The 19,728-nt window shown below is 37.5% G+C and overlaps 1 protein-coding gene and 1 non-coding gene across 2 annotated transcripts; both read left to right on the forward strand.

The window, feature by feature from the left end:
* Positions 1–7,400: 7,400 nt before the first annotated feature.
* Positions 7,401–14,404, forward strand: LOC104896010 (uncharacterized). The gene is made up of 6 exons (XM_010682676.4): positions 7,401–7,559; positions 7,657–7,748; positions 8,292–8,391; positions 8,796–9,645; positions 9,829–9,962; positions 13,358–14,404. The coding sequence occupies exons 1-6, from the start codon at positions 7,474–7,476 to the stop codon at positions 14,229–14,231; spliced, it is 2,136 nt and encodes a 711-aa protein (XP_010680978.1). The 5' UTR covers positions 7,401–7,473; the 3' UTR covers positions 14,232–14,404.
* A 3,266-nt stretch (positions 14,405–17,670) lies between these two features.
* Positions 17,671–17,742, forward strand: TRNAH-GUG (transfer RNA histidin (anticodon GUG)). Its single transcript has one exon. It is a non-coding gene; the product is annotated as a tRNA-His (tRNA).
* The last annotated feature ends 1,986 nt before the right edge of the window (positions 17,743–19,728 follow it).

Raw genomic sequence — 19,728 nt, forward strand, 5'->3', positions numbered from 1 at the left:
ATGTAAAATAAAAATTCTAAATTATGCATCAAACGTTAAATTTATGCAATTAATTAAATTTAAAAATGATTCTCGCACGCATAGCGTGCATATAAGGCTATATAATTTATACTAAAACACACATATCTAATGTATACATAACAATTAAAGATCAAGCCACGTAAACGTACCTTGATAATTCACGAAACAAGAAAATCAACTAGTAAGGGAATGCTCACGAACGAAATCCTCATATCAATTATAAACTAGTTCTAATCAAAACGATGAGCAATATATGAAATCTAAAAGAAAATTATGCTAAACTAACTAATTGTAAACATGATTCATGCTCAAACAATAAAAACATATTTTTATAAAACTCAAAAAGATCAAAAACTAGAAATTAAAACAACTTGAAAAAGAGTACTTACAAAACCTCCCGCTAAAACTCCTCGGTGAAAAACTAAAGCTACTCAAAGAAAACACTCACTTTAGGGAAAACTTTATAAAGAACTCTCAAGATTTTTGGTGAAGAAAAAGTGGAGGATTAAAGAGGTATTTATAGTGTAAATTAGGGTAGAAAAGAGGTAAAACTTTCCTAAATCATTGATTATCGCAAATGAATGTAAAAATTTTCTTACACAATGCAAAGATGCCGTGCAACTGTAGTTACACCAGATTTTTTTTTTTTGAATTTTCCTTTATTTATAAAAATCTTTCCTAAAATCAATTTTGTTTGATTTTAAACATATTGTTAAATCTTCCCAAATTAATTAAAATCTCATACTTTCTAACTCAATATAAACCTCATAAAAATCTGATTTTATAAGACTTAACAAAATATTTTAAATATTTAAAGTTTTCGGTTTTATTTAAAAGAAATCGATTTTTTAAAACAACACTTATAAAAAAATCCGAAAATTACATACTAAAATGTATAATTTGATTTTATTCCCAAAAATTAATTTTGATTTTATAAATTTATTTATCAAATATTTGTTTAAATAATTAAATAAATAAATAAGATAATGACAAGAGCAACTATTATAAAAAAATTTACTAAAGTAACCTTTGAAATTCAAACTATATTTCCCTCCAAATGATTCCGTCCAATGTGATTTTAAAAATAGTTTAAAAAGAGTTTTGAAAATAAAATTTAGAATGGTTTTAAATAATCTCAATAAATGCCTAAAAAATACGGGGTATTACATCTTTGGCAATCTCCTGTTTTGTCAAATCAATTATTTCGTTATTATGTTGTGTTTGTTGATGATTTCTCGCAATATTCATGGATTTATCATTTTCGTCGAAAATCAGAAGCTTATTCTCAATTTATTGTGTTTCAAAAGATGGTTGAAAATCTTTTTAATTGCAAGATTAAAATTTTTCAAAGTAATGGGGGTAGGGAATCAGATAATTCTTCTCTTCTACAACATTTTCGTGACAAGGCATGATTTTGCAAAAATCTTTTCCACATACTCCAGCTTAAAACGGTGTTGCCGAATGCAAACATCGTCATATCATTGAAATGGCTCGTACTATGATAATTCATTCTGATTTTCCTGCTGAATTTTGGGTTGATGCATCCTACACTGCCACCTACACCATTAGTAGATTGCCCAGCTCAGCTTTACGGGGTGTTTCACCTTTTGAAAAATTGTTTCATCGTCCCCCTTCCTATCATTTTTTGAAAACTTTTGGTTGTGAATGCTTCCCTTTGTTCTTAAACTCTAAAAATCACAAACTACAACCCAAGTCTAAAACATGTGTTTTTATTGGATATGCATTGGATTATAAAGGTTATCGTTGCTTTGATCCTACTACCAACAAAGTGTTCACTAGTCGTCATGTTCTTTTCCACGAACATAAGTTTCCTTATCGTAGTCGTGTAGGTCATCAATCCACCATGCCTTACACGTCCCCCATGGTCTTAGATTTTGCTTGGAGTCCCACAGATGTTTTATCACCTAGTCTGTCTAGCGTGTCCCCTGGCCGTGTCCCAGTTTCGCATCCCCGCGCAACATTGACGTTGCCTTGCGAGATGGTTCTCCCCATCTCTCATCTCCTTCGCCTCTTGCGTCGGCTCGACAAGCTCCCAGCCCAGCGTCTTCCCCATCCCCCCCTTGTCGCGTCTGCCTTCCCCGTCGAGTCTCCAACGCCCGTTGGCTCGACTCCTTCCACCCCGTCAGGTTCTGTCCAGCCCGTCGAGTCTCCAGCGCCCGCTGGCTCGACTCCCTCCAACCCGTCCGGTTCTGCTCAGCCCGCTGGTCCAGCGCGTTCGAGACGCATCCTCACACCGGGTCTGGCCACCTAGCTCCTAATTTCTCCAGCATCTTTCGTCTCCTCAGTCCGCGGTTCTCCGCCTCCATCCTCTAGTGTTCCGATGTCTCATCCTGTTGTCATAAATCATCATCCAATGGTTACTCGTCTAAAAGATGGTGTGTCTAAGCCTAGAGTTTTAATGAACTTAAACACTGAAATTGTAGAGTCTGAGCCTACTAATTTTGAACAAGCTTCTAAAGACTCGCGTTGGCGTCAAGTTATGCTAGATGAATATAAGGATTTAATTAATAATGACACATGGGAGTTGGTACCTCGCAACTGTGATAAGAATTTACTTGGTTGTAAGTGGTTTTATTAAATTAAATACAATTCTGATGGTTTTGTGGAGCAGTTCAAAGCCAGGCTTATCGTTTTTGAAAATCACCAGCAGGCAGGTATTGATTACTTTGAAACCTTTAATCCTGTTGTTAAGCATACTATTTTTCGCTTAATTATTACTATTGTTGTTTCTCTAAAATGGTATATTCGTCAATTAGATGTCAAAAATGCTTTCTTTCATGATTTTATTCATGAAGAAGTTTATATGCGTCAACCTCCGGGTTTTATTCATCCATATAAACCTTCTCATATTTGTCGTCTCCGTAAGTCCATATATGGTTCGAAACAAGCTCCTCGAGCTTGGTTCTCGCGTTTCAGGAATTTCCTATTATCCATTGGTTTCAAGTGCAGCAGTTGTGACACTTCTATGTTCACCCTTAAGTTTCTTGGGCATCTTATCATTCTTCTGTTATATGTTGATGATATTGTCCTTACTGGTAGTAGTCCTCCTCTTGTCACCAAATTCATTTATGTCCTTTCTACTCAGTTTGCTATGAAGGATTTAGGGGATCTTCATTATTTTTTAGGTGTTCAGGTTGTGCGTACTCCCTCTGGTTTATTTTTGTCTCAAAATGAGTATGTTTATGATTTATTCCATAAATTTCATCTTCATACTGTTAAATCAGTTACCACTCCTGTTGTCTCTAGAGTAATATTGTCTCTGCTTGATGGAGAACCTCTTGCTGATCCCACATATTATCGTAGTATGGTTGGTACATTGCAGTACTTAACTATGACTCGTCGAGATATTGCTTATGCTGTTAATATGATGTCTCAGTTTATGCATGCTCCTCGTACTACTCGCCTTCATGCTGTGAATAGAATTTTCAGATATCTGCAGGGCACATTGGATTTCGGTCTCTTCCTATATAGCAATAGTTCTCCTACTGTTGTTATTGCCTGCTCTGATGATGATTGGGCAAGATGCCCTGACACGCGACGCTCTACTACTGGCTATGCTGTTTTTCTTAGTAAGAATCTTATTTCCTGGCGTTCGAAAAAGAAACATAGTGTCTTTAAATCCTCCACTGAAGCTGAATACGGGGTTGTTGCCTACACATCTGTAGAAATCATTTGGCTCAAGCAACTTCTTGCTGAAATTGGCCATTTGTTCGTCGTCCTGTGATCGTCTATTGTGATAATGTCTCTGCTACTTATCTCACCGCTAATCCAGTTCATCATGATCATAGCAAACATATTGATGTCGACTATCATTTTGTTCGACAAATGGTTGTCAATGGAGTTTTTATTGTTCGACATGTTCCTACACAGTCTCATGTTACTGATACTTTTACTAAGGGCCTATCTACTAACTTGTTTACTAAATATCGTACCAATCTATTTGTTGTTTCACCTCATAAAAATTGATGGGGTGTATTAGAGTAACATTATATGTAAAGGATAGAATGGACTTTACTAGTCATAGATCTGTAATGTAAATACTATATATATTTGAATGTCAGAGTTAACCTAATCAGGTTAACACAATTTTTCTCGACGCTTATACAGTAAGAGCTGGGCAATCATATATTATTGCGAGGGGTGGAAGATGAAGCCATGTGTGATACCCTCGTCAGATTGAGTGAGATGGATGTAAATGTGGTTCAAAAGGGTTGTTATATCCTATGGAATGTTTGGGTTGAAAGAAATAGGAAAGTCTTTGAGCATACAAGCCACCCTGCCACTTTTATGGGCCACAGAATTATGAGACAAGTTGATTTTAATAACTATGCTGTGAGGATTTATGGAGGAGTGAGTTCCCCCGCGGCTCAGAGTCCAGGCCGATGGCATGCTCCCACTGCTACTGCTATTAAATTGAACACGGATGCAAGCTTGGCCGATGAAGGTTGGGTGGGACTTGGAGTGATAGCCCACGACTCGGAAGGTAAGGTGTGCTTTGCTGCAACTAGACGTGTTCGTGCCTACTGGCTCCCAAGGTAGCTGAATGCAAAGCCATTTACATGGCAACCCGCTTGGCCAAAGCTCATGGGTAAGGTGACGTGATATTTGAGTCCGACTCTAGTAGCAACGAAAAGATTAACAAAAGCAACAATTTTCTTCTCAGATTTAGATGCAATACTTGGGGACATTCTATATATGTGTAATGTCTTTTCTTCTATTTTTTTTTCATGTTAAAAGGGATGGGTATATTGTTGCCTATAACCTCACTAGAGTAATGCCTTTTGGTGTTGAGCAATGTTGGGAGCGTCACTGTCCTAGTGTTGTAACACCTTATGTACTTATGGACACCTTGTCCCTTTGATTAATGCACTTTTCTTTCCCCTCAAAAAAAAATATAAGTTGAAGTGGGCTGTCTTTGTCTTATATAGTACAACGAAAAAGTACTTTGGGCGCCAAAAAATGCCGCCCCTTCATTACACCTCCCTAGATTCTTTTGCGTTGCATTATTTTAATTAAATATCATAAAGTTTAGTGGAAGTTAGTGGGGCCGCACAGTTTTTTTTGGATATAAAATTCGAAGTTATCAAAAAAGTTAACACAGTTGTACTTTGGGTGAGCAAATTGCAAAAGTTGAAACTCGGATGAGTAAACTGCAACTTTTATCAAAGTTCAGTACCCAAAAGTATACTTAACTCACAAAATTAAGGAAAAAACTAATATGAACCCGGTGCACACTAACTTAGTATACACCTTATCATCTCACTTAAGTTTTAATGACTACAATTTTCCGTCTTTGCCGCGTTCAGTCTTCCGCTATTTTCTCTCTCCTGATAACTTCTCTCTCCTCTCATAACTTCACTTTCCTGCTAGTGTATTTTTAAAATAAAATAGTGTATTTTGAAATAATATAGTGTATTTTAAAATGATATAGTGTATTTTAAAGTCATAGTGTTTTGTTGAGTTTTTTTTGGCATGATAGTGTTGCATGTTATAGTGTATATTGACATGATATAGTGTATTTTGAAATAATATAGTGTATTTTGACATGATAGTGTTTTGTTATATTTTTGGACATGATAGTGTTGCATGATATAGTGTGTTTTGACATAATGTAGTATATTTTGAAATGTTATAGTGTAGTTTATTTGTATATTACACAAAATTATCATAATCGATCGTTATAGTGTTTGATATGATCGTTTATTTTGACATGATATAGTGTATTTTAAAATGATATAGTGTATGTTTGTTCTGAACAACTATTTTTGTTAAAATTTTAGGGCGAGAAAATCTTATTGAAGAGAGAGAAAATCGCGCAGATTTTGAAAAGTGGGAGTGACTAGTTTGTAGTGGGGCACATGTCTACGCCTGGTCCACACTATTTTTAATGTGAATCGAGTCCACACAAGACGGATTGCACAATCTATACAAATATATTAATCCATCTACAATAAAAAAAGGGCTTTGCTAAATTACGCTCTAAATTTTCCTAGTTACGCCCTAAATACAGACTTTAAAGGTGTTGAGTAAGGACATAGCTTAGAATAATAATTGTAAGAAGAGATAAGATAATTTAAAAGGGTAATTTTTAATACGTAAAAGTAACTCATTCGAAGAAAAATGTAATATTGTTAAATACGACATTGTCTTTAACTAAAACATTAACGTTTCTAGGGTAGCAAGTGAAGTCATCTTATACAAAACTTGCTTATTAATTTCAATAATGATGTATTGTCGTATCACATATGAGTCCGATATAAATATCTACAATTGTATAAGTTCAAACTAATATAACTATTTGATCACTTTTGAATATCAATTCATACCGTATTTATATACCTGCATTTCTTTCCTCTCTTTCCCTTTCACTCACTCACTTTCTCTCTCCTCTCCACCACAACTGCCACCAATTTCTCTCTCCTCTCCACCACAACTGCCACCACACCGCCACCACCATATTCTTCTCCAATTTCACACTTATGACTCCTATGTCTTCTAACAACAATGTGCCGGCACCACCACCACCGACCTACCCCCGACACCCCACCACCGTAGTATCCCGGCCACCACCGCCGTACCCCCGACACACCACCACCATCCCCTTCTTCTCTCCTTTGTTTTCTTTATTTTCTGAAAATTTTTTTTTTAAAAAAAGAGGAGGCGTCCACCATGGACGCCCCACAACTGGTGGAGGCGTCCATGGCAGGCGCTCCACCGCATGGTGAGGCGCCTGCCATGGACGCCTCCACCAGTGGTGGGGGTCCATGGTGGACGCCTCCCCTTTTTTTCTGAATTTTTTTTTAAAAAAAAGGGAGGCGTCCATGGCAGGCGCCCCACCACTGGTGGAGGCGTCCATGACAGGCGCCCCACCATGCGGTGGAGCGCCTGCCATGGACGCCTCCACCAGTGGTGGGGCGTCCATGGTGGACGCCTCCCCTTTTTTTAAAAAAAAATTTCAAATTACTGTTAATGAAGAAACAGAGAAGAGGAGGGTGGGTTACTACGGTTGTGGTGCGGCGGCAGTGTGTCGGTGGTGCGGCGCAGTACTGGTGCGACGGCGACTGGTGCGGCGGTGGTGGTGCACCGGTGCCCAATGGTAATGTGGGAGATGAGGGGAGAAAAGTGAATGTACATGGTGGAAAATCTGAAAATGGAAAAATACGTATATTATACGTATTTAGGGCGTAACTAGGATATTCTAGGGCGTCGTTTAGCAAATGAGTAAAAAAAAATTGCTCCCGAGACCTTAAGTACATATACTAAAGTTTTAACCACTGGACTAAGTTGTATTTAGTGTTATTATCATAAATTATTATATTAATAAATAAATTTTTTTCTTAAGTAGTTAAATCTTCAGAATAAGCTCATAGTGTTGTCTTCTCCTTGTAAATTGCTTCTTTTGTCTCAGATTCTCGATTTGTTCTTGAAAAAATGGCGGAATCTGGGTCTTCACAAAAGAAGCCTCGCCCACTTGTGCGCATTGTGCTTCTTCTCATGTCCCATCGTGTCATTGTCAGGTAGTATTCTTCATCTTCTCAATACTAACTTTGAATCTGGGAAATTCTCAATACTTCAATTCATCTCGGCCTTTTTGGGTTTTTTTTTTTTTTCCAGTTTCATTTGCTGTATTGCTGGAATTTTTGCTCTTCTACTCTTGCCGATTCTTGCCAAAAACACTTATATATCGGAAAATGCGCTCATGCCAGGTGAATTTGTTTATCTCAGACTTTAAATTTGTGAATTTGGATTTTGTTGAGGTGAATGATCTCCAAAATTTTCATGTTTTTAAGCAGTATTAGATTGTGGGTAATGCTCATCTTTGTAAGATGTGTGTTCTTTATATTAGTTAAGTGAAAAAATTTGGTGTATTGGGAATTTGTGGTACTAGTTTTGGACCTCGAGTTTTTTGGTTTGGATACCATCATCTCTGTGCAATGATTGCTGGAATGCATACACCATTCTGTTGAATGTATCGAAACTAGTGTAGGTTAGAGTTCTTGTATGTTTTTTTGGTATGATGGATGATTGAACTTTGAAGCAATTTGGGTTTTTGGAGTAAAATTACTTGTGCAGAAAAGTTGCTTGTTTCCTTTATCTTGTTAAGCAAAAAATGGGCTCATGTTAGCATTATATGTGTAAAGCTTTCTCCTCCGAAAAATCTGTAGGAGCTATAATATGGTCTTTTAACTTGCCATCAAATTATTTTTAGGATTTATGGTTTTGTTGGACTAAGTATTTGTGTGTTATAGGTTCCGCAAATCCCATGCTTTCTAGTCAAGATGTCTTGGATGCCGACAAGCTTGTTACGGAGATAATGAGCTTAAGCTTGGAAGGTGATACATCAGGCATGTATGTGTCTACTATTTGCCATTTTGAATTTATGTCTTGACATGACTGGCTCTGCTAATAACACCCATGTTAGTACCAATTGTAAACTATTTTATACAAATAAACCTCCTGAGAACTTGAAAGGTGGACAGTACTCCAAATTTATACAACTGTAGTACACCTCAGCTATCTAAGGCTTTATTGTCTAAGAGGACTTCTAATCGATAACTTATTGCCATTGTTGAGCTTTTCTGATGCCATTCTTGCCTCGCATTTTCAGGCATTTCGTCTAGTCTATTGAGGCATGGTCTATTTCTTGAAAAAAAAATCTGGAATCACTTTTTCCTTCTATTGTACCATTTCTAGGCAGATTATGTTGTTTGATAGGTCCTTGTGTTACTAAAGTACTGAACATTTTGTCTCAGTGAAATTCCAAGGATATTATTGAAGCGTGTGAAAAACCTGGGTGCTGAAGCTAGTCAGTTCCAGTTCTATCCTCAGCCAAATAAGTTTCATCCTTTCCATTTCTTTTCTAGTGATGAAAATGAGCCGGACCAAGAAAACAATACTCATATTTCTCCAGCTGTTAGTACTGTTGGTATAATTAGGGCACCGCATGGCGACGGAAAGGAAGCTATTATCCTAGTGACTCCTTATGATGCTACGAAGCGTGATAGTGGTGAAGCTTTATCGTTAGGTGTAGCATACTCTATTTTCTCTTTGCTAACGCAAGTTACCTGGCTGGCAAAGGACATTATTTGGGTTGCTGCTGATTCTCGGTATGGTGAACACGAATCAGTTGCTTCCTGGTTGAGGGAATATTATGCTCCAACATTTCATAGCTCAGAAAAATTTCACTCTAATTTATGCTATGCTAGCAACCATCTTCATAAAAGTGAGGAGAATCAGGCTGTAGATGCAGAGAGCTTTAGACGTGCTGGTACTATGGCTGCTGCTTTAGTCATTAAAGTTGTGAACGGAAACAAAGACGCCCAGGACAGTCTTAGTATCTATGCTGAGGCTTCCAATGGTCAAATGCCAAATCTTGATCTCATAAATGTTGTGCATTATCTGGCAGTACATCGGCAGGGTCTGCATGTAAGGGTTGGAAAACTCTTGTCATTGTTGGAGTCAAATTTTCTGAGAATGGTTGGTGGAACAATTGAGTTTTTAGGAAATCTGGCTAGAAGCATAAATCCGCAATGGGGCTTTGGTATTCCTGTTGGCGAATATGTTGAAGGCACTGCTACACTTGCAAGTTCACTGTATGCTCAGGTGACTCCTCTTCCACTACCTTATCTTCGTTTTGCTTCTTCCTCTCCTGTTGCTCTGTGTTTTTGGATATGCGTATGTTTGCGTGTTTTCCTTGTTTTCTGCGTTTATTACAATTATCATTTGTCTTTTAATACACTAGTCTTGTTACTTACTATTTCCTTCTACTATCTTTCTTCTAATTAGGCATTAGGAGTTCCAACTGGTTCTCATGGTGCTTTTCGTGATTACCAAATTGATGCTGTGACATTGGTGATTTCTCCCAAAACCTCACTTTATAACCGTGGCAAGCGAAGTGAATTTTTGTTACGCAGTGGGCGGTAATGTGTTTATACAACTTTTCACCTAATATGATTCTCTTTCTTTTCTTTCTCCACTCTAATTTGGCATGCTTGCCAAGAGATAAACTTGATCATTAATTTCCTTAATTTTATTATTTGTTAAAAAGTTACAAAAGGTTGGTATCTTGAAAATACATATTAAGACTAAACCTATAACATTTGCTTTTGTATATTAGAAAAAAAAATGTGAAAATGATATATGTAAATAGTGCTCAAAGTCAAAGTGGAACAAGTGAAAACATATGGAGGGATTATTGTTATTACAAAAAAAGGTTCAATTATATATACATATGAGTGGAGTGCTCTTTTATTTATTTGTATATTCCGGCTTAAACCTCATTAAGATAGGCTTTTGAACCACGTGTTCTGTAATGAATAAAAAGAAAAGGATGCCTCCATAATCTTTCCCTACACTGTCTGTATAGAGTTGTGCGGTTTGTAACATGCGAACTATGTTTCTAAAGTTGGGGTGTAGCATTATTGGGTTAGCCAATTCAGTAAGCAGAAGAATGGACGAATATATAATATAGAAATTCCGAGAAACAATACTTCCAGAAGTTAAAATTGAACCATTTTCTATTTGTCTTTTTTTATAAAATATACTATATAGGTGGAAAACTTTTTTTTATTGTATTGTGACAAATCAAAGAGGTTGATGGGGAAAAAAATCCCCATCTTATAAATGAAAATATAGACTAAAAAAGAAAGGTGATGAAATCAGGAAGAATCCTTTAACAAAATGAGAAGTAGCTAACCAACTTCTAGGAGAGACATAATTGACTGCATTGATCTCGGTAGCTACCCTGCAAAATTTAAAGAACCCGTGAGTACTTTTAAGGTCCTTGGCATTACAAGTGCCTTCAGTCTGTATCCTGAATTCTTAAAAGCCATGGCAAATACACACTTTCATATGGACTTGCTGGCCTGGTGCCTGCTCCTACTATCAGTTATATTATAGTGTCAAAGCCCCAGTAATTTCGTGTATTTTGTGTACAACAGTTGTTCTTTCACCAAAATGGATATTATGTTCAAATTTGAAGATTAATTGTCTAGCTAGTTTGATAAGCTTGTTACACATAGGTAACCGGCCCCACATCCGACTCATGGACCATCTATAATTTTTTTCCCAAAAATAAATATGTTGAAATTACAAAATACTATTTATTTGTTCAAAGTAATAAGTCTTCATATTATGTATTTTTAATAGTACTAAACTTTTAAATTGAAATATGTTTAAATAATATTTTCATGAGTTATAGTTTTATTACTTGATTATTCACTAAGTATTAATAGTTGAGTTTAGGCTAACATCGTGTCATATGTAGGAAAAGTTTGTCGAAAAAAACATATATGATATGTTATTGGATATTGACAATAAAAAAATCACAAGGAGTCATTTTGGATCCAGGACCAACAGGTGTGGTTAAGGGTCTAAGGGGGCGTTTGGTTGGTTGAGTGGAAAGGGAAAGGGTTTGAGAAAGGGTTACAAGGAGAATGGAAAGGTTTACCCTTTGATTATCAAAGTTGTTTGTTTAGATATTATTAAAGAAAATCCTAGTATTTCTCACCACCACAACTTTTCCCCTACAACTACCACCACCCATGTACTATATTCAACCTCCTCCACCTTCCTATCCCCGCCGCTGCGCTTCCCCTCCCCTGTCGCCGGCTCACCGCCTCTCCCTCTCCCCCTCCCCCTCCTCCGCCCCTTCCCTTCCCTTCGCGGCCACTGACAAGAGTTTTTTGCGGTAAATTTTTTCAGTGTCCTCTCTTGTAGATCTAGAGTTTTTCGGCCGGGGAGAGGTGTTTTCGATGAAAGGTGGTGGTTCTCGTGTGGATGGTGGTGGTTTTTGTGTGGATGTGGTGGTTTTTTGGGTAGAGGGGTAACGCTTCCTGTGGTTTTGGGTGGTGCCATGGTGGTTTACGGGTGGTGCCATGGTGGTTTCAGGTGGGGTGGGGTTTGTTTGGGGTGGTGCCATGGTGATTCCGTGGGGGTGGGGTTGTTTTCGGTGGTGCCTTTGGTGGTTTTAAGTGTGAATCGTTGATGGTGGGGTGGTGCTTTCAAGTTGATGGTGGTGGTTTTAGGTGGAGTGGTGATTTCGGGTGGAGGGGTTCTAGTGTGGTGGTTCCGTTGGCAAAGTGGTTGTGGTCAAAGATGATGGTAAAGGGTTTTCCATTCCCTCATTTCTAAGTGGAGGGGGTAGTGGGGAATCAAAATAGAGTGATTTGGGGTAATGGAGGCGAAAAGAGGGGAAACAAAACCCCCAATCCAAACAAGTTTTAAGGGAATGGAATCAACTTTCCCTTTCCTGTAACCCCCTAATCAAACGGCCCTTAAATTTTTTAGACCTAGTGGGTCTGTGGTGGATTTGGGTCCACCTCAAGATATCGGGTCTGGGTCTTGCTACACCCGCACAGACCCAATCCATTGCCAATTTGCCATCCCTACTTTTAGATGGTTGAATGTGACATCAAATAGAATCTAAGCTGTTAAACGGTAATGTCGAGTACATGCTCCGAGTCTGATGTGAATTGGCTTAAACAGCAATTGGATTCAGGCTCTTCTACAAAATTCTAAGCATCCTAAGGATCTGTCCCTTTGCAAATTTTTGATTCATATCTGGTTGTGCAGCTCATATCAGCGTGCTTGGTGATTTTTGATCTAGTTTGGTTTTCACCTGAAAGTGGACTGACAGGTTTTTGCTTGTTTGAGGCTTTGGAGGCTGGCGCTACCTTCGGAGCTTTTGTTCACATGTTTTCATTCCTCTCTCTTTTGTTCCTTCTGTTAAAATATGTAGTGCAGCTAAAACAAGTTTGTAACAAGCCAATATAAGGTTACAAGCTGTAACATTGAAGCCCACTACTGTGAAATAGCCCTTGTATAGTCTAGAGAACTGTTTCTCAGAAGGCATAAAACACAAAGTCTTCATAAACTAGTTTAGGACCCTAGTTGGCACTCGATATACACGAGAACTTATGAAATCAATCCTTATATGTAGAGTCGACTACCTCAAATTCAACTTAGAGTTAACAATTTTTAAGAAGGTTCCAGTCGCCTAAACAAACAGTTGTAGAGATTAAACTTATGCTAGCTTCACTCACTTATCCAAGAGATTTTTAGCTTTGCTTCACTCAGAAAAACGAAAGAAGAAAACCAAATCAAACTTACTTTTAATGTTCTAAATTCTTATTTATACAACTCAATTAAAAAAGTAAGAGTTACTTGGGTTGCTATAGTAGTAGTTTCTTAGCACATGTAGGAAACAAAGATAAATTAAGCGAATTTCGGGACCTGGGCAACTATTATTCAATGGAACTTAGGCATGCTATGAAAAGTGATGTTCAATTTCTTATTCTCTTCATTCTTGATGCAGGTTGGTTGAAGGCATTATTAGGTCAGTGAACAACCTACTCGAGAAGTTTCACCAGTCATTCTTTCTCTACCTTCTAACAGGGCCCAGCAAGTTCGTATCTGTAGGAGTTTACATGATCGCTTTTGCACTCCTTATCGCACCACTACCGATTGTTGCTGCTTCTCTTTATTCTGATGCTATCGATAGTCCTCCAATTTCTGATATGGTAAAATCTTCCGGAAGCTCCAACTCGTCTGCTGCACTGGTCATTCCTGTAACTTCATGGAGGTGGCTTCACGCAGCCAAAACTGTGTTTGTTATTCATATATGGGCAGTTGTTGTAGCATTACTTCCCTATCTCATTTGTCAAATACCCAACAGCACATCAACTACTTGCAGCATTTCCTGGATTTTACTGTCGTTATTTACCCTTCACATCTTCTACATGGTCTTGGGTTCCCCTTATTCCAGCTTTAAGTCACCTCACCTTCATAACAAAGAATGGGGTATCTTGAAAGCTGTGATGATCGCAGCTGCTTTTATTGGATTGTCTCTCATGTCTGTAGTGAACTTTGCAGCTGCTGAAATTGGGGCATTGTTGTTAGTGCCATTTTGTTTGATGGCTCAGCCCTTAAGACTAGATCTGCAAGACCGGAGTGTGAAAGCTTTCTCCAGAATTGTTTGCAATGTTGTCTTAGGACTGTCCTTGTTTCCGCCTTTTGCTTTCTTTGTGATGAAAGGTGTATCAGAAGGATTCAGTAACGTCAACGTCGGTGAGTTTTGGACGTGGGTTGAGTCTCTTTGGTTATGGAACAGTGCGACGTACCTATACGTGGTGTTGGTGCACCTTCCTTGCTGGGTGTTGTGTATTCATATCTTATTACATCCGTGTTGATTCTCGCTGTAATATTTTCCAGACTTGTTAACATGCTATTTAGGGCCAAGTTTTGTGCCAGTTTTAACTATAATGTTGTATACAGTGGCTTAGAAGTGCTTCAAACTCGCTTCAAAAGGTTGTAGTTTTAGAATCCTGCTAACAGGTGTTATACCATCTTTTTCATCTTAGAAGGCACTAGTCTTGCTCCATTTATCAATTCTGAATAAATGTGTTCATTGTAAACTAAAGGTACATATATGCAAGAACATAATTATTGGGTCTAAATATAGAACCCAGGCCCATTATAACTTAATTTATGATCATTGCAAAGCAATTAAGCCCAAAATTAAAAGAGGAAAGTGAAAGTAAGGCTCCAAACCCTAAGGGACGGCCTAAGGCCTCTCATAGCTACTTTCCACTGTATATATTTTATTTGGCACTCAAAAAGAGGTAATTTTATCTAAATAAACAAATACATAAATTTGACAATTCTCTCACTCTCTGGCTTTCTATTGCTCAGCAATCCAAGCAACGGAGAGACTTTTTCCGAAAATTCCCGAGTTAGTCTTCTTATTTTGTAGGTGAAAAACCCATTTGGAAATTCAACTTAACATTTATCATACTCAATTAATTGTTGATGAGCTACAAGAATGCATTCAACAAATGAGAAAATTAATTGTGCAACTCACCTAACTTTATACAAAAGTCTAAATTAATTAAGCAACTCTGATTCACATTTTCTTAGGTCAAACAAGGTTTTTTTTTTTTTTTTGGGGGGGGGGGGGGGGGGTTTGATGTTTGGTGTTTGGAGAGAAGGGGAGCAATGAAATTAAATTTTCAATAATGTACATGACATTCAAGTATTTTTTTTATTAGAAAAGATAATTGGTACGAAAACCAATCCCAACTAGGCTATTAGTGTGCAAGACACACCAACTCATAGACTAGGTACACGGTTAAACAGTCTAGAAGTAAATTCCCCAACATATTGTTGGGATTAAGATTCGATCCTGGGCAAATGTCCTGATATTCGGGGTTGTACTCCACTGAGCTACCACCTCTCCTTCATGAAATTCGAGTATATGTAGACCTTTGTAAAACATATATCAACTAATACCATTCAATAAGTAGTGACTAATTTTTATTAGATATTTTTTTCTTTGCATAGAAAAAAATTAAATAGCGAACTTGTTCACCCTAAAATAATATAGAAAGGTGAAATTGGTTGAGAGTATCTATTAAAATGATTATAAAAATAATCCAGTTCACATGTGTTGTGAAGAATAGGCGGTCTTTTAACATAAAATTAGACGAACTCGATACTTAATTTTTCTAACAAGTCCATTCCATCTCACTCTAACCCAACACTATTCTAAACATCCCTTCTCTTCTCCTTCCTTATTTTCTTGATTCTCGAATTACAACAGACAAATTCAAAAAATAACTTGATAGTCTTACAGAACGGATTAAACTAGTCACTAAATGGATTGGACTAGTCACTGAATGGGTTAAAGAATATCATTACTGAATAGATCAAACTGGTCACGAAATAAATTAAATTGGTCCATACATAGATTAAATTGATCACGAATAAATTAACTTGGTCCCTAAATAGATTAAATTGGTCACAATATTAAAAAAAAGTGGCATGTTCTCTTCTTAATATTAACCTTGGGCTGAGCCTAATTTTAAATTAAACGGTTTTTTCACCATATACCCCTGACAAGATTTTTTTTTGCACCGTATACCCTTTCAAGTTTCCAAATTCACCATATACCCCTCACGTTTGAAAAAATACATCCACTTACCCTTAATGACTAACGGCGTTAACGTCCGTTAGTCATTAACCCCCTAATTTCCCCTTAACTCTAATTAACTAACTTAAACCCTAACCCCCTCTAACCTAATTAACCCTAAACCCTACCCTAATCTTCCTTTAACTCTAATCAACCCTAAACCCTAACCACCCCTCCCCACCCCACCCCACCCCCACAACCACATCCCCCACCACAACCACATCCCCCCTCCCTGGCAGCCCCACCCCCGCTGCCCCCTCCCCGGCAGTCCCACCCCCGCAGCCCCTCCCCCGCATCCCCACCCCATTCCCCCTCAGTCCCGCAACCCCCTCCCCTTCCCCAACTTTCCGTCGCACCAAACCCCTCCTTGTCTCTTCAGGTTGCCGACGTCGGATCTCGCCCTGCTGTGGGCTGACCTGCTGCGGAAATCGGCGAGGAAATCGACTGGGGTGGGGTGCGAAAATCGACGGGGTGGGTGGTCTCGGGGGAAGGGGCTGCATGGTCTCGGGGGTTGTGTGGGGAGTGGGGAATGGGGTTGCCGGGGAGTGGGGAGGCGGGGTTGTCGAGGAGTGGGGAAGGGGGTTGCCGGGGAGTGGGGAGGCGGGATTCGGGGGTGGTGGGGAGGTGGAGGGGGTCAGCGGGGGATGATGTGGCAGTGGTGGGGAGGTGGAGGGGGAGGTGGAGGGGGAGGTGGAGGGGGGTAAGGGGTGGGGGTGATGTGGCAGTGGGGGTAAGGGGTGGGGTGATGTGGTAGTGGGGTAAGGGGTGAGGGTGATGTGGCAGTGGGTTAGAGCGCAAAGTGTATTAAATTAGGGTTAGAGTTAGGGTTTAATTTAGGTTAATTGATTAGGGTTAGAGGGGATTAGGGGTTAATGACTAACGGAAGTCTAACACCGTTAGTCAAAAGGGTAAGTTGATGTATTTTTCGAAATGTGAGGGGTATATGATGAATTTGGAAAGTTGAAAGGGTATACGCCGGTGCAAAAAAATTTGTCAGGGGTATATGGTGAAAAAACCGTAAATTAAAAGTAGGTGGTCTCTTACAAGACCAACTGAATTATTATATTCAATTTTAGGTTGAGTATTGACTATTTCACTTGTAATACATATTGATAAAAATATTGGAAAGCAGTATTATAAATTTGATTATCTAGGTAAATCTACTATTTGATCTATAATGAAAGACATATCGATGGTTAAGGTAGAACTTTAGGAAGCAATAGGTGTCTTATAATAAAGAAACAAAATAGGTGTAACCGTGTAATATATCTAAGAGGAAGCCAGTAAATTATACTTTGCCTCCTAACTTCTTCCTCATTATATACTCTACTTCTATATTATTGTTAAAATACCAAGTAAGTGTTGGCCCAGTGGTGATGGAGACTGGCTTTGGTAGGACGAACCTGTGTTCGAATCCCCGCAACACCCTTGGAAGAGGAATGGAACCTAACCACCCCGAACTTGACCTCGATCCGTATGTAGCCCAAAGGGTGAATCGGGTGCAAACAGCAAAAAAAAATAAAAATATTATTGATAAAATCACTTGAAGTGTATTATTGTTTATGTGCGTTAATTAATGATAACATTAAAGATTAGAGTGTAACTTTATAACGCTATCAAATCTCAGTTAATATGTAGAGCTTGCTAACATGTATATTAATGTGGCTGTAGTTTAGTGGTTAGAATTCCACGTTGTGGCCGTGGAGACCTGGGCTCGAATCCCAGCAGCCACAAATTTTTGACTGCCTATTTGTTCGAATCCTTTTAGTAGGGTTTTTCCCTTAATAGATTATCCCATTGTAATATTTGTCAATTTATATGCTTTTGTACTTTTAAAACAAGTATAGTGATAAGTACTCCCTCCGTTTTTAGTGTAAGTTCTATATTTATTTGTTAATATGTATATCTGACTATTATTACGTTAGTATTTATTTGACTATTATTACGTAATAATAAAAATTTGATATAATAAAATACTCATTGAAACGAATTAAATAAGAATTAATATGACTATATTTTTACATATATTTTGGGAAAAATTCAAAAAATTCTGCTTCATTTTAAATAGTGTCAAGATTTCAAGTATAAATATTAATAAAAAAAGGATGTAGTTTTATTTATGCCAAGATGTATATAGAAAACTATATCTCAGTAAACAAAGGTATATAAGTAACAAAGGTATCCATTACTGTATTGTAACATGATTATTAAAAGAAACCTCACCTTACTAAACATAATCCTTCAAAATATCAAAAACACTCCTATTGTTCATAACTTTCTTCCTTCCTCTCATTTCTCCCTCTTTTTGTTTCTCTATAGTCCAAACTAATTAAGGATAATTACCTCCATAGTTCTACCCAATTTCTTCATACGTGACCGCAAATGAGAAATTAAAATTATTTTGTCCTACCTTTCTTCCTATTCATCTTCCTCCTTTCTCCATCTTTCTCCACCATTTTAATTCGTGCGATTAAAGATTCATTTTGCTTCGAGTTAAAGTGAAGGAGATATAGAACATCGATCAAAATCGAAAGTTCAATTGAGGCAGTGATACAAATAGAACCAAGTCAACCAATATATGTCGTACTTAGTATCAACTTGTAAAAGGAAAATAGCCACATATTTCTATCTTTGTCAAGTTAGAAACCAAACCATATAATATTTCATATGGCATCATTGTATCTTTTAGAAATGTTATTTAACAACCTTAAATCTTGAAAAGTTTGGTATATGCAACGCAACCACTTCAAAGATACCTTTAAAAAAATTAACAACCTAAATGAAATATATAAGTAACTATCTTTTAAAAAAAGAAAACAGTTAGTCTTGTAAGAGACAACTTGCTTATAATTTAAAATTAGGCAACAATATAAACTCAATATGGAAAGGAGAATGGACCACCATTATGAATATAATGATTAGTTTAAATTATTTAGTGGCGATTTTATTCTATCTAGTAATCAATTTAATCCATTCAATTCTCTCATTTTTTTAAATCTATTTAGTAATTAGTTTTATCCATTTGATAAGAATGCCAGTGTATTTTTTAAAATTGTTTGTTGTAGTTTAAGATTCGAAGGAAAATAAAGGAAGGAGAAGAGAAGGAACGACTAGGGGATAATGTTGGGTTAGGGCTAGATAAAATAAACTTGTTAGGAGAATGTAGGTTTATATTTGTCTAATTTTATGTTAAAATTAAATTGCCTATTCTAATAAGTTGTATGAAATAATTTATTTAACCACCTTAAATTTTTGAAAGGTATGGTATATAATGGATGCCATTAATTATTTCGTTAAACGATCCACAATACATCATTTCTCTTCCCTCCACCTCTAGCCTTTGCGCCTACCACCCCCACTAATTTCGTCCTATGCTCCAACCTCCACCAACACTTTTTTACATCTTGAAATTAATAAAGCAACACAACACGATAACAATAATAAAAAGTAGTGAGCAAATAAGAGCTTGTCTTGGCGTCCAATCGTTTGAGTCTCTTAGGGGACTCAAACGAGGGTAATTTGGTCATTTTATGTGTTGGAAGATTTCACGCGCGTGTGGCAACTGGCAAGGATTTGCTTGGTACCAATGCTAGGTTATAATGGTACCATTCTCCGAAAATATTGATACCTTGGTACCAATCCTGATAACAATTTGATACCAATGTCAGGTTATAATGGTACCATTGTGTTTTTTTTAGGTGTTTGAGTCTTTTTTGGAC

This window comes from Beta vulgaris, chromosome 1 (assembly GCF_026745355.1).
Source record: "Beta vulgaris subsp. vulgaris cultivar EL10 chromosome 1, EL10.2, whole genome shotgun sequence".
Taxonomy (NCBI): Eukaryota; Viridiplantae; Streptophyta; class Magnoliopsida; order Caryophyllales; family Amaranthaceae; genus Beta; species Beta vulgaris.